General features: G+C 35.4%; 3 protein-coding genes across 3 annotated transcripts; 1 reads left to right on the top strand and 2 right to left on the bottom strand.

Moving 5' to 3' along the window:
• Positions 1–4,123: 4,123 nt before the first annotated feature.
• LOC131647594 (dehydration-responsive element-binding protein 1A-like) lies at positions 4,124–4,936 on the top strand. The gene is made up of 2 exons (XM_058917470.1): positions 4,124–4,717; positions 4,799–4,936. Exons 1-2 carry the CDS (start codon positions 4,124–4,126, stop codon positions 4,934–4,936), a joined length of 732 nt encoding a protein of 243 aa, XP_058773453.1.
• Positions 4,937–6,403: 1,467 nt separating this feature from the next.
• On the bottom strand, positions 6,404–7,153 carry LOC131647593 (dehydration-responsive element-binding protein 1A-like). Its single transcript, XM_058917469.1, has one exon. It carries the CDS (start codon positions 7,088–7,090, stop codon positions 6,404–6,406), a length of 687 nt encoding a protein of 228 aa, XP_058773452.1. The 5' UTR covers positions 7,091–7,153.
• Positions 7,154–11,972: 4,819 nt separating this feature from the next.
• Positions 11,973–15,696, bottom strand: LOC131650802 (uncharacterized). The gene is made up of 4 exons (XM_058920514.1): positions 15,415–15,696; positions 14,316–15,346; positions 12,182–13,875; positions 11,973–12,082 (listed from the first exon to the last, which is right to left on the bottom strand). The coding sequence occupies exons 1-4, from the start codon at positions 15,694–15,696 to the stop codon at positions 11,973–11,975; spliced, it is 3,117 nt and encodes a 1,038-aa protein (XP_058776497.1).
• Between the last annotated feature and the right edge of the window lie 259 nt (positions 15,697–15,955).

Below are 15,955 nucleotides of genomic sequence, written 5' to 3'. Positions count from 1 at the left end.
AATTAACTTATTTATAATTTAGTGTCTGAACATGGTTAATAATATATATTTTATTGGTCAATGAAGTGGTGGAAGTAGTTAATGAATTATAAGTAAAATAATTAATTAATAACTTATATTTTTGTGGTTAATATAGTCGTGAAGTTGGTTAGTAAAACAATGTTATATTTATATTATAAAATAAATTTTAAGATTAAATATTTTTTTTAAAAAATAATATTATTTTAAAAAATATTAAATACATTAAAATATAAGTTGGACATTCGTTAAAATAATTATATATTAAGATACAATAACGATACATTGACGATAGAAATACATTAAAATTAAAGACATTTCAAAAAACATTAACGATACAAATACATTATAATTAAAAACATTACAAAATACATTGAAGATACAAATAAAAATCTTATTGCGCGCCACGTGGACCATGGTACGATCCACATTGAGGTTGCCGAATGGGTCGTGTAGACGGGTCACGAGTTGGTAATGCCCCCCTATTTCCGCGACGACGCCCCCCTCTATTTGGTTCGTCTTGTGCCATAGTCGACGGTCCCTGAATGAAACCTGGGTCTTCAACATCTTGACCTATAGAATTCCCTCCATAGGATAGGCGGGTGCCCGCGGCGCTGTCGAAGCTGTGTCTAGGCGGGTTAAAATTTCTCCTAGTGGGTGCGGCCTGGAAGTTTTGGAAGTTGGTGGTGGATCCGGTTTGGTTAAAATACAATGGTTGTGGCGGTGTGTTGAAGTCAAATTGTTGGCTGGGGTACTGTGATGTGTGTTGGTCGAATGTGGTGTATTGCGGGTATTCTTCTTCTATGCCCATGTCGGGGGTCATTGGTGGTGATCTTGAAGAGCCCCCCGCATGGAATTCCTGGAAATGTGATCTAGAAGAGCTCCCTGCATGGAATTCTTGATTTTGTGGTTGAGTTTGGGATGAAAAAAACGGGTGGAGTTGTTGGGAATGTTGTTGGTAAAAAGGTGTTTGTGGTTGCATTGGTTGTTGGTGGTAACTTTGTTGTTGTTGTTGTTGGTGTTGTTGTGGGTAATGTTGTTGTGGGTAATGTTGTTGTTGGTAATTTGGTGGTGGTTGTTGTTGTTGTTGGTAATTTGGTGGCGGTGGTTGTTGTTGTTGTTGGTGGTAATTTGGTGGTGGTTGTTGTTGTCCTCCAAAATATGGAGGTTGTGCTCGCGGGTCAGCTAAATAGAAAGGGGCAGACACAATCATTTCAGGATTTGTGACGGTCCTGTACCAGTTTACATACTCAACAGTTGGCTTCATTTCTCCCGGCGCCACAGGAAATTCTAGAACCGTTTTTGATCGACGAGCCCATATTTTACGCTGCTCTATGGCAAAGGACTTGTAATTTTGTACGTACCACTGTTCGCTAACCTTCGCAAGATGCCAACGTCCCAAACAGTCAGGCTCAGGTGGGTCAGGGATACCTTGATGCATGCCGAATTGGAGCTTCACACGGTCACTCGGGTGCATCTCCACAGTGGTGAATCGTATGATGGGTGATTTTGCTGTCCAAATAGCCGCCTCGTCAAGGTCGGGTACGTGGTCCAATTCCAAGTAAGGACGCCAAATAAACTGCAAAGCAAATAATATTAATTTCAGAATATAGAAGATAGTTATTTTTAAAAATATATTTAGAAAATGGACATTTTTAGAGGTATTACTTCTTGGGGTCCTAGTCGATCTAATAGCTGGCGGTAGAAAATGATTTTGGAATCAGGCGTTTTGGACCAATCCATTCCGAGTGCATTGAACCTAAACACATTAAAAGATATAAATCAATATAGTTACAAATAATAATAGAATAAAAGGCAATAATTAAAATAAGATCCAAAAGTTACCTTGAAGCGTAAGGGAAGGCGTAACTGTTTGGATTTGCAGGGGCCAATATCGGCATCCTCCACCATGCCCATGCTTGTAGCAAGAATGCACATCCACTAAATGTACAACTATCCTTTTTTGCACATTTGCATAAGGAACTATATAGGTATGCCAACACAGCCGAACCCCAACTATATGTCTTTATTGCATCAATGTCCCCAAGTAAACACAAGTACATAAAATTAACACTATTTCCCGTGCCTTCGGGAAATAGAAACCTACCAAACAACAACATAATATACATCCTAGTTTTCCGCAGTATAGTTTCTTCGTCAGAAAACTTATCCAATTGAAGCCCAACATAAGCTTCCTGAAGGCCAGCAAGCTTTATACCTTGGCCCCTACCCCTTTGTTGCCCCTCACCCTCTATTAAATCCACACCCAACAATTCGACGCATAGGGCGTTTGGTTGTTGGACATTTCCATACACTGCCTTTCCATTTGTTTTGAGACCCAACAACATGTACACGTCCTCTAGAGTGACGGTACATTCACCCATTGGAAGGTGAAAAGTATGAGTCTCAGGCCTCCAACGCTCACACAATGCTAATATAAACTTCATATCAACTGAGGTATGTGTTAAGTTCATTACCTCACCAAATCCCGCACGTTTAACGTAGTCCACAATCAAAGGGTCAGGAGCAATCATCTTACCAGCACGGGTCCTAAATCTCGTGACATCCTATAAAAAAAACACCTCCCATAAGTATTTGAAATTAGTAAATTTAAGTAAAAAAAATTAAGTGTTTACTCAAACTTACATAAGTGGCAATGTTTGCAATGGTGCCTCGATGCTCTTGACCCATAGTTACGAGAGACATGTTTGTTGATGACGAAACACAAAGTTGCTCTGATGAAAGTATAAGAGGTGATGAAGAAAATGAACAAGTTTGGGAACATATTTATAGCCAAAATGCATAGGTTATTACGAGATTCCCTGCAGTGTCTTGTCCCGTCAAGTCTGTGGTGGGGACGAGATTCCTTGCAGTGTCTTAATATTGAAAAAAATTACATTAATATTGAAAATTACATTAATATTGAAAAAAATAATTATTTAAAAAATCCATGTTGAAATAATATTTGCAAAATATAACATAAAAAAAATTTAGAATACATTATGTTAAAGAAAAAATAATTACAAAAAAAAAAAGAAAAAAAAATAAAGGGGGGGTGTTGTCGCCAGGGGGGTGGCGACAACACCTAAAAAATACACATGGGCGCCAGGCCCACTGGCGACTGCTCTTAAAGCCCAGTGTTGTCGCCACCCCCCCTGGCGACAACGTGTATTTTTTAGCAAAAAATGGACATTTGGGGAAATATTTTGAAAAGTTTGTTATTTCTGAAATTTTTTTTAAAAAATTGGATATTCAAAAAAAAAATTCTATATTTAAATTTTATAAAGACTATTTTAGAATTTAAAAGTATCAAACTTTAATATTAAAAAAAAATTGAAGTAGTCAATATTCCGTCAATCCACAATATTAAAAAGGATTAAAATTTACAATAAATTATATTAAAAATTCATTATTTTGTAGTTACTAAAATTATGTTTAACCATATAATTTATAAACAATAGACCTTCTTCAATTTTTTTCTTTTTTATCCTATTATTTTCAAATTATATATTAATAATTTATTTATCCAAATACTCTTAATTATGTTGCATTTATTTTAATATGCATGATCAAATAATCTTATAAAATTATATTAAATGATTTTTCTCTATAAATAAATTTATAAAATTATACTGTAGAAATAGTGAACCATCTTAATACTTTAACCATTTTCTTTAATTTCTATAATTTTTTAATTCTAAATATTTTATATTTAAGGATGGAGATAATAAAACATTAGATAGATGAGGGATATTTTAGTTATTAAATAAAAACACTTAATACAGTAATTTATTTTTACAAACACGCATATTTTCTCTCTCTTGTTTTTTTCTCCTTGTTTCTTTTTGTCTTTCAAAACTATAACCAATCAGTGTTTCCAACTAGGCAAACCAGCTGGCTTTTTCATACATGTAAAATATCCTACTCACTCTCACTCTCACTGTTACCTTCTCTCCATATATAAACACATCTCACTCTTTACTTTCGTAAATCATCTTCAAAACAAAAACCACAGCCTCTTTAGTACTCCATAACCATAACTAGTAACTCTTATCTTCACTTTCCATCTTTCACTATCAACACCTTTTACCACTCTCTCCAATCCATGGATATGTTTCCAAGTAACAGCTCTTCGTCTTCTTCTATGTCATTGCAGAATTCAGAAGGCTATCAATGGATCCCTATTTCAGACGAGGAGGTTCGGTTAGCTGCGACCACCCCGAAGAAGCGTGCAGGGAGGAAGAAGTTCAAGGAGACTCGCCATCCGGTGTATAGGGGTGTGAGGAGAAGAAACAATAATAAATGGGTGTGTGAAATGAGGGAGCCTAACAAGAAGACTAAAATTTGGTTAGGCACTTTTCCAACGGTCGAGATGGCTGCCCGAGCGCACGATGTTGCTGCACTGGCATTAAGGGGCCGATACGCCTGTCTCAATTTTGCAGACTCAACTTGGCGGCTCCCAAAACCAGCTACTACTCAAGCAAAAGATATACAAAAGGCAGCTATAGAAGCCGCCGAGGCTTTCAGACTAGATCAAACTTTGCCGACTAATAATGTTGACGAGACTTTAATGGTTAATGACGTCATTGACACGGTGGTAGCTGCGGCCACTCCAGAAGAGCAAAATTTGTTTTCTATGGAAGCGGAAGAAGAGAGAGTAGAACAGAATTTGTTTTCAATGGAAGTGGAAGAAGAGAGAGTAGAAAATAATTTGTTTTCTACGGAAGTGGAAGAAGAGAGAGTAGAAAAGAATTTGTTTTCTATGGAAGTGGAAGAAGAGGAAATGATGAACACGCCAGAGATGTGGAGGAATATGGCAATAATGTCTCCAACACATGATTTCGGGTATCAAGGTGAATATCAATATATTGATGTACAAGACTATCAAGATCAAGAGGTGTCACTATGGAGCTTTTAGTTTTCTTTCTGAGGAACTGAGTTTTAAAGTTTGATCTTTCTAGTTACATTTATTTATGGATTGTAGAATGGAAATTGAAAAAGAAACCTTTTTTGTATTCTTTTCAGAGACTGTAGTCATTAGTCAGGCATAAAGGGCATTTCATCCCTTTTATTATAAATGAAAGAAGAATATTATTTTTTATGTCAAAATATCTATATATGCATTTTTTTTTTATAAATTGGATATTTTATGCATGGAATTATAGAGTAATTTCTCAAGTCGGAGAAGACCGCAATAAATAGTAAAATTTTCTATCAAAAAACTTTAATCATGCTTTCTATAATTGAATTGCAATTTTATGTGTGTACATAAAAAGTATTAATCTATCGGTATTCTTGCTTAACTGATTACATTAAGTTGAAGGAAGTGAAATTAGTCTGTCATCAGAGTTTGCTAAGTGTCATTAATATGCTCATTAGCAATTTCATCATTTAAAAGGGTATGCACAATGTATCAAACTTCTATGGATTTGGACTATTAACTTCTTTTTACCATCTTCAATATTTGATGGAACCATATCGATCTTCATAACCGGCTGTAGTTATAGTCTTCTCTTTACTCATTCTTAGTCTGTATTAAAGTTAAAAATAATAATATTAACAGCACACTTTCTAAATATTCATTCTGCCACACTTAGCCAATGTTGCATTTGAAAGGAAATAGCTATAAAGGAAAACTTTGGATAATTTACCTAACACCCGATAAAAAGTAGCAATTTAATTATATTTTCTAGTTGAGCGAAAACTAGCTGTGAGTACCCTTGTTAAAATTAAAATATACCGAGTTTCATACAAAATTGATTGAGAATGACAAATTGTTAGTAGTTATTTATGATATATATATATATATATATATATATATATATATATATATATATATATATATATATATATATATATATATATATATATATATATATATATATATATATATATATATATATATATATATGATCCTTAATGGAGACAAAGAAAGAATACAGGAGAGAAGACTATAAGTGCCGCATGCTATAAAGATGGTACAAAGAACTTAATAGCTCAAATCCAAAGAAGCTAGATATATTATACATATCCTTCTAAATGTAAATGAAACTCAGGAGAACATTAATCACACTGATTTCCGAAAATAATTAGCAAACTCTGTAAAGAGCCACTGATTTTTACTTCCTTTAAGTTAATGTAATTACCTAAGCAAGGGTAACAATAGATTTAAAACAATTTATGTACAAAATTAAAATTGCAACCAACTGCCAATATAGATTGATCTTTAGACAGATACTTATAGAATAAAAGGGATGAAATGCACTTTATGCTTGACTAGTGACTACATTCCCAGAAAAGAATACAAAAAAGGTTTCTTTTTCAATTTCCATTCTACAATCCAAAAATAAAACAATTAAATAGAAGTAATCCAAAGCATCCAATTTTAATAAGTCCATAGTGATATCTCTTGATCTTGATAGTCTTGCTCATCAATGTATTGATACTCATCTTGATACCCAAAGTTATGTGTTGGGGACATTATTGCCATATTCCTCCACATTTCTGGCGTGTTCATCGCTCCCTCTTCTTCCATTTCCATAGAAAACATATTCTGCTCCTCTGCGGCAGAGGCACCTACAGCCGTGTCAACGTCATTAGTCGTTAAAGTCTGGTCAACATCATTAGTCATTAAAGACGTGTCTGGTCTGAAAGCCTCAGCGGCTTCTGTAGCAGCCTTTTGTATATCCTTTACCTCAGTACTAGCTGGTTTAGGGAGTCGCCACGTTGAGTCTGCGAAATTGAGACAGGCGTAGCGGCCCCTTAATGCTAATGCAGCGACATCGTGTGCTCGGGCAGCCATCTCAGCTGTTGGATAAGTCCCTAACCAAATTTTAGTCTTCTTGAAGGGCTCCCTCATTTCACATACCCATTTATCATTGTTTCTTTTCCTTATACCCCTATACACCGGATGGCGAGTCTCCTTGAACTTCTTTCTCCCTGCAGGCTTCTTCGGGGTAGTCGCAGCTAACCGTATTTCATTGTTGGAAATTGACATCCAGTGAGAGCCTTCTGAATTCTGCAATGAAGTATCCGAGGAAGAACAAGAGTTGTTTGAAGTAAAGATGTCCATGTGTTGGAGACAGTGGAAAAAGGTTTTGACTGTGATTGAAAGATGGAAGTGAAGAAAAGAGTACTAAAAAGGTTGTTTGGTTTTGATGTTAAGACATAGGAGAGTGAAAAGTAACTTGTGTTATATATATATAGGGAAGATGACAGTGAGGGAGTGAGGGAGTGAGTGTGAGTGAGAGTATCTTGGCTTTCTGTTATTTGTCCCCCATATTTCCTTCTCGTCGTTTTCTAGAAAAGCAAACGCGTTAATAGATAGAAAATATGTTCTTCCATCCACTTGTTTTCTTTCTGAGCGCGTTAAGCAATGATTTCCTTTTCACTTTTTTTGTCCTTTCAACTTCCTTCTCGTTGTTTTCCTTTAAATCAAACACGTGTTTCCTGAGATAATTTCTAACTCCTTCCATTCGTTTCCTTTCCCAGTAAGTAAGTTCTGAGCCCACTCTTCAGTTTTCTGTCGCTGATATCGCTTTCGCGGCAGTTCCTGTTAACCAAACAAAGTTTTATCCAGAAAGTATATTCTTCCTTCCACTCGCTACCTTTCCCAGCGCGCGTAATTATTATTTTCTTTTTTTTTTCTTAATTTTTTTCCAAATGTACACAGCACCTTTCACATGAACTATTTCACTTTCACTTTTCACATTTTCTTATATTTCACTTTCACTTTTAATTGTCTATTTAGTTTAGGTGGTTAGTATTGTGTTTAATTTCTGATTTAGTTTTTTTTTGCTGTTGTGTGTTATTGTTTGGAAAAAAAATGTGCCTATGTCGACACCACACTTGTAAATATGTTTAATTTATTTGTTTTTTAATATTATTATCGGTATCGATATGTCAGGGTTGGTGTCGTGTGTCGTGTTTCTAGTGTCCATGAGCTTCACTACCTAAGGCAGCTTCTTTTCCAGTTCGAATCCGGGTTGTCAATCTTGCAGTTGCAATTGTCATGGTTTATTGTTGATTGTCTAAAAACATGAGAATATTTAGAGTTATGCAAAATGGATATGACATTTGTATATCGCTTAACAAGTGAAGTGTATCCCAAAGAAAGGAAGTTGAAGTAGACATTGATGATTAACTAGATGACATGATTAGTGATATTGTTTAAGAGTTTCTTCAACAACATATGTATGCTGCTTTGAGCAATGACATGAAATAGTCTTGTTATTTGAGCTACCATATTTTTCAAACGGTTTTCAGGGGTGTTGATGTTGTTCAACTTGAAGTCAAAAAAATAAGTTGATTTTGAGAGTATAAAAAGATTTTAAGAGTGAAATTGGTGGTTGAAGATAGAATTGGGGTAAAGATTGTGAAGAGTAAGGTGTTGTATATGTAGGGACCATGGTTGAAGAAAAGAGGTAACAGTGTGAGAGTGTAATGTTTTTGTGTGAGTGTGCGAGTTTAGATATTTTATGAAGTATAGTGAGACAGCTAGTTTGCCTAGCTAGTTGGAAGATTTGGAAAAGAGAAAGGGAAAGTTATGAAAAGAGAGACATCAAGACCCCACACACGAGTCAAAAAGAGTAATAATGTTATCAATATAGTATCTTCTAAGCCACTATATCATGTTTTTGCCCCCTCCAAATAGACTTAATAAGGTTATTAAAGCAAACATACGAGACAGGAGTATGCTATTTATAGATTATAATATACTCTCTTCCGTCCCACAATGAGTGATCCATTGAGTCATTTCACACATATTAAGAAAATGATATAAAAGTAAAAGAGAGAATAATATTTTTACTATAGTGCCCCTATTATGTATTGGAAATAATGAAATTTTTATTACTTAGAGGGTAAAATTGAAAAAAGTGTATTGGAAATTGAAATAGGTCATTCATTTTGGAACACCGTTTTATTCCAAATAAATCACTCATTGTGGGACGGAGGAAGTAACATGTTAAAATTTAGGTAACTTTTAAATTAAATATAAAAAAATTTAACAATCAAACCGTTGTGATTTATTGAAAGAGTAAAAAACATGATAGTTAGTTTATAATTTATAAGTTGACACAATTATATTTGATATATATTTAGAGAAGTGGACTGGAGATAAGTAAAGTGTTAGCCATTTGAAGGTGTTTGGTTATGTATGTTACAAACACGTTTCAGAAGCAAGAAGACAGAAGATGAATGATAGAAGTAAAATAATGATTCTGGTGGGGTACCTCAGTAAAGGTGCTTACAAGTTTTATTGTCCAGAAACTAATAAAGTTGAAGTCAGCAGAGATGTAATTATAAAAGAGTCAGAAGCATGGGATTGGAGCAAGTCTCAATCCATCTCTGAAGATAAGTCAGAACTTGAAAGGTTTGGAGAAGAGTCAGAGTCAGAAGATGATTCTGAAGCCTCTGAAGATGAGTCACATGGTGAATTTGATTCTGATCCAGATTTTGAATTTAGTGGTGATCATACTTCTGGAATGGAAAACTCTAAAGACGTAGGCTTTAGAGGACAAGCTTCTGAAGATGATCATGTTTCTGGTGGTAATCATGACTCTGAAGGTGGACCTTCTAAAGGAGGAGCTTCTGAAGCTAGTCCAACCTCTGACGTTGGTCATGATTATGAAGTTGGAACTTCTGAAGAAAGAGCTTCTAAAGGTGATCCAATTTTAGAGGTGGTCAAGCATTTGATATTGTTCAGAATCCACAAAGAATCAGACGAATACCAAGAAGATTTGTAGAGTTCAACATGTTGCAAGACACTGAAGTAGACTCTGAAGGAGAAATTGTACGGTGTGCCATGTTAGTAGACTCTGAACCCGTGGGTATTGAAGAGGCTCTGAAGGAGAAATTTGTGTAATACCAGACCTGATATTGTCTATGCAGTAGAAATGGTTAGTAGGTTCATGAGTAAACTTAAGTGGTCCCATTACCAAGCTGCTGTCAGGATTTTGAGGTATATCAAGGGAACTTTGAAATTTGGAGTACTATTCCCTTCTGGAAGAAAGACAGATTCGGAGTTGATGAGTTACTTTGATTCTGATTTGTGTGGAGATAGAGTTGATAGAAGAAGTACTCCTGGATACTTGTTTAAGTTTCTAGGAGGTCATATTTCTTAGTGTTCCAAGAAGTAGCCTATTGTTGCACTGTCAACATGTGAATCTGAGTACATTGCAGGTGACGTAGTTGCATATCAAGTTGTTTGGCTTCTGAATTTATTGCAGGATATGAAGATCAAAGTAGATAAGCCCCTGAAGCTGATGATTGATAACAAGTCTCCAGTCAATCTTGCCAAGAACCCAGTACTACACGGGAGAAGCAAGTATATTGAGACAAAGTATCATTTTTTGAGAAGTCAAGTGCAGAACGGAGTACTAGAAGTTGTACACTGTAGCATCCATAAGCAGCTAGGAGACGTTCTGACGAAGGTGATCAAGACGGATCAATTTTTTTGCTCAAGGGATGGAATTGTTGTTGTTAGTTTTTGTATAGAAAATCCTAAGTAAAGGGATGATATTGAAGGGTAATTTAGTATTTTAGTATGTTGCCTATGTGACTCTAGTTTTCTGTGTATAAATAAACTAGTAGTTGTTATCATTTAAACCTAATCATTTCACAGCTTTTGTAGCCGTCATATACAGAGAATTTAATATTCCTTTTTCTTTCATCACCATGTGCACTAACAGCTTACCACCCACTCTCCGGCGACATAATTAGTCTCGTCGCAAAAATCAAGTTGTAAGGTGATTTTGCTTGTTGTGACATGATAATCACGTCGCAAATATCTTTTTTTGTAGTGAGTCCTACAACATTTGATGATGGTGTTTGATAAAAGAAGTTATATAAAGCCTTGTCATTTTGAAGAGTCAAGTTCCATATAAAGTGTTAAATCAATGATGAATTAAGCAAGGAAATTTGAAGCCTTTAAATTATGAAAGAGAGGAAGTGTGAAAGTTTGCATTGTCCTACACTCAGCATGTGTCTGAGTGATTAGTTTAATGTAAAGGTATAAGAGTAATTCTCGAGATACTAAGACAGATCACACCCATTCACCTAAGTATATTTTGAAGTCACTCTCATTTGATAAAACACCTATAAATAGTTGTATATAGGTACTATTGATTACTGACTTGTTTAAAACAATCAGGAGTGATATTTACAATTCTTAATCGATTAACTCATTTGTAACACCTCCAAATCAATTAACGAAATCTTTAATCTATTAGTGATGATGGCGTAAGTAAAAAACCCCACATATTTGGCTTGTCTATTTTTTTTTTAAAGAGACTTGTCTAATTGAATGATAGTTAAGGTCAATCGATTAGAACATTAAAAAGTCCATAAATCTTTTTCGTTTTTGAGACATTTCTTCTCCTATAAATAGAGGGCTTCTTCTTATTTCATTTTACATATGTTTTTGGTATTAAAACTATACTATCATTTTTTTCTACTATCTTCTTCTCTATTTTCTTATTTGTCACTAAAGTTGGCTTAGTGCTAAGAGAGTGAATAATATTTATTTAGTTCTCGTCCAATGGTGTGATTCTCTTGAGCAATATATTTATTTAGTTCTTGAGGTTAGCCTGTGAAAATCTCTATTTAGTTCTTGAGATCATCTAGTAAAAATCTTTGTTTTGTTTATGAGCTCAACCTTTTAAAATCTATGCTAGATTTAGGGATCACTGTGTATAAAATATCTCATTTGTTTTAAGAAGGTTCGTAGACATATCCTTAAAAACTCAAGACAGGTTATTAGTGGAAATATTAAGAGAAAAATCTTGGGACAAATGTAGGCTAAATGGCAGGCTGATTTTGCATAAATCTTTAGTGCACTCTCTTTTTTTTTTAAGCAAGAAATATATTAATGGGAGAATTAAGGGTTCTCCAACCTTGATACACAAGACCGGAATAAATCCGACAAAAAAGGGGATATTACAAACCAATTACAATCACGATAAAAAAGACAGCGGATCTTTGCAAAAATCGTAAAAGTTACAATTGGAGTGAGTAATATCACCAAATGAAGACCACCTCCACATCAAAAACTTGATTTTCCACACTATGTCATTTATATTCCAAACCTCATTTTTAAAGCAAAAGCTATTCCTTGTCAACCAAATAATCCAACAAGTGGCCAACCAAAACACCCCCAATTTACCTTCTTTAATACTTTTCAAATGACTCATGGCATACCATTCCATAAAATGCGGAATGCAATCGTCCTCCTTCCAACCCGAATAATCCACCCACTCACCAATATCTTTCCAAACAAGTTTAATTACATGACATTTGAAGAAAATATGGTCTCTATCCTCCAAATGAACCCCACAAAAAACACAATTTAAATTAGAAGTAGGAAAAACAATACCTCTAACTTTTAATAGATCTTGGGTTGGTAGCCTATTCACAAAAAGTCTCCATGCAAACGCTTTAATTTTAAAAGGAATCTTCATCTTCCAAATCTTTTCCAACGCCTCATCATTCCTATTCATGGGACCAAAAGGAATTCGCCGGAAAGCATACCGACGGTAACATGATGCTACCGTAAAATTCTTATCCGTCTCGATATTCCAACACACGGAATCCTTTTCCGAATTGCAACCCACAAAAGTTTCCAACAAGTTCCTTAGAGACAAAAGCTTAGATAATAAACCCGCCTCAACCGCTTCTACCATCGGAATGCCCAAATCCCCCCATTTCCATACACCATCACTCCACCCTCCCATAACCGCTACGGAAACATTTTTCAACAAAGAAATCTCAAAAAGTTCCGGAAAAGCCTCCGACAAACAAACATCATTTAACCAACAAACTTCCCAAAATGGAGTGTTAAAACCATTGCCCACAATAAAACAACTATTCTCAAGAAAAGGATCTTTATGATAAGAAGAAAAAGTACCAACCTTTAGCATGTCACGCCACCAAATTGAAGAAGAAGAAGAATTTTTTTTATGAATCCCGCCACCAAAAAGATGCATATTCACATCTCCATATCTCGCCTTCAAAACATCCAACCACAAAATCCTCCCCCCATTTGCAATTCTCCATCTCCACTTATTTAAAAGAGCTAAATTAAAGTCGTTTAAATCCTTAATATTTAAACCACCCTTTAAATATGGCAAAGTCACACCCTTCCAACTAACCCAATGAATTCGACGATTATCAGTCACCCCTCCCCATAAGAAATTACATTGCAACTTTGTAAATTCACTTACCACTTTAGCCGGCATCTTATAAAAAGACATGGTGAAAATAGCTAAAGAACTCAAAATAGACTTCAAAAGAGTTATTCTTCCACCAAGGTTCAAAAAACGATTTTTCCAACCCATCAAGCGATTCTTCATTTTATCCAAAAGCGGAGTCCAAGTGCATTCCTTCCTCAGATTGAAGCCAATAGGAATGCCAAGGAAATAGAAGTTGCTATTTTCAACTTTGCAAGAAAGGTACAAAGAAGCCGCTTCCAAAAAGTTCCTAGACACATTAATCCCTATCAACTTACTTTTGTGAAAGTTAATTCCAAGACCTGAAACCAACTCAAAAGCTCTCAACACAACCTTGACCGCCTTCACGTGTTTCCAAGATCCTTCTCTCACTAATAAAATATCATCCACAAATTGAAAGATATCTACACTACACCTCCGGTTAATCAAGAAGTTCTCATACTCATTAATTTCTATGGATTTCCGAACCAACCTCGAAAGAGCCTCCGCCACAATAACAAAAAGAAAAGGTGAAAGAGGATCTCCTTGTCGTAATCCCCTCTTCACCAAAAACTCTCTAGTAGGGCTCCCGTTTACCACCACCGACATGTCACTTCTAAAAACCAATAATTCCATCCACCTCCTCCATTTACTACCAAAGCCCATTTTCAATAATAAATGTCTCAAAAAGTTCCAAGCAACTTTGTCATAAGCCTTCTCAAAATCAACTTTAAAAAGAAGACAAGATTTACCTTCTTTTTTAGCGAAATCCACCACTTCATTAGCCACCAAAACACCATCGAGCAATTGCCTTCCCGGAACAAAAGCGCTTTGACAAGGGGAAATAATAGAATTCAACACCGACTTCAATCTACCCGCTAACATCTTCGCCATGAATTTATACATGCAACCCACTAAACAAATCGGTCTATAGTCATCCAAAGAAAGAGGATTCACGGACTTCGGAATCAAAGCCAAAAAAGAAGAAGTAATCGCCTTTGATAATTCTCTTCCTTCGAAAAAGTGATAAAAAAACTCAAGAAATCTTCTTTAATAAAAGACCAACATCTCTTAATAAAAAGAAAAGAGAACCCGTCCGGACCCGGACTTTTAGAACCACCGCAACTCTTTAACGCTTCGATAATCTCATCTTCTTGAAAAGGTCTTTCAAGCCAAGTCTTATCTTCCTCACTAATACGATCAAAAAATATTCCATCCAAAGACGACACCATCTCTTCCTCCTCTTCAAATTTTTTTGAGAAATGATTAACAACATAATCTTTAATATCATTTACCTTGTCCAACCTCCCCTCCAAAGTGTTAATGGGCCCCAAATGATTAATTCTTCTTTTCTCCTTCATGACTTTGTGAAAGTAACCGCTATTAGAGTCACCTTCCTTTAACCACTTCAAATTGGCTTTTTGCACTAACATATTTTCTTTAATTCTCAATTTCATCCAAAACCGACTAGGTGCTTCCTTCCTTCTAAACAAAGTATCCGAGAGAAAATCCTCTCCCTCTAATTCCAACAAATCATCCCCACAATTTATAGCACTAACCTCCTCTTGAATTTCCAAGTCAATTCTTCCAAAAACCTCCTTATTCCACCATTTAAGGCGACCTTTAAGAAGAAATAATTTTTGTTTCAAAACATAATCCCCTCTACCTTCCACTTTGAAGCTCTTCCACTCGTTCTCCACAAAAGTGAAAAAGGAACCGTGAGAAAACCACTCATTATTGAACTTGAATGGTTTAGGCCCCCAATCGTTGTTGTCGATTTCTAACCAAATGGGACAATGGTCGGAAATATCTCTCTCCCCCACCAATTGCCCAATCACCCCCCAATCACACATCACTTTCTCCGACACAAGAATTCTATCAATTCTACTCATTGATTTACCATCTCCGCTATACCAAGAAATTTTTTTTCCCTTACAAGGAACATCCACCAACAAGCTTTTCTCAATAAACTCCGCAAACTCAATCGCTTCATTCGCATTAGATAAGACCCCTCTACCTTTCCTCTCCTCCCGCACCTTAATAGCATTAAAATCGCCTCCTATAATCCATTCGCCATCATAGAAAACTCCTTTTAACTCCAAAAGCTTACGCCACAACCTTCTCTTTTTTTGACAATCTCACAAGAAGAGTACACATTAACCAAATAAAAGAAGTTATTATCCTTACACACTTTCACACCAAGATAACCCTCCCCTTTAAAGCTCAATAAAACATCAACCCTATCCTCCTTCCACAAGGTTAAAAGACCTCCCGATCTACCCAAAGAATTAGAATACGAAAATCCTATGTCTTTACGATTCCAAAAACTCTTCGCCACGAAGTCATGCATGCTAGTCAATTTTGTCTCTTGTATGAAAAAAATATCCGCTTTACTCTTGATCACCAAAGAACTGATTCTTCTCCTCTTAAGAGCATTGCCACCCCCTCTAATGTTGAATGATCCAATAATCATGGCAACTTCTTATAAAACTCCTTCGAACCGGTTTTTTTCAAAGCCGCTTCATGCTCCAAAGCTTCTAATCTCTCAATGACTTTAACATCTCCTCCCTTAGTGCACTCTCTTTAACCTCTATCTCTTTATCTTATGTTATTTATTTTTCTTTTCTCTCTAATATCTTCTTCATCCTCTTCCCCATTGCATTGTCTCTGTTGGACTAATATAACTATTTTTAAGAAATAATTTTTTAAATAATCTCAATTTTTAAATAACT

Source organism: Vicia villosa, linkage group LG2, assembly GCF_029867415.1.
Source record: "Vicia villosa cultivar HV-30 ecotype Madison, WI linkage group LG2, Vvil1.0, whole genome shotgun sequence".
Taxonomy (NCBI): domain Eukaryota; kingdom Viridiplantae; phylum Streptophyta; class Magnoliopsida; order Fabales; family Fabaceae; genus Vicia; species Vicia villosa.
The sequence above is the reverse complement of the archived record's forward strand: the minus strand, read 5'-3'. Positions and strand labels throughout refer to the sequence as shown.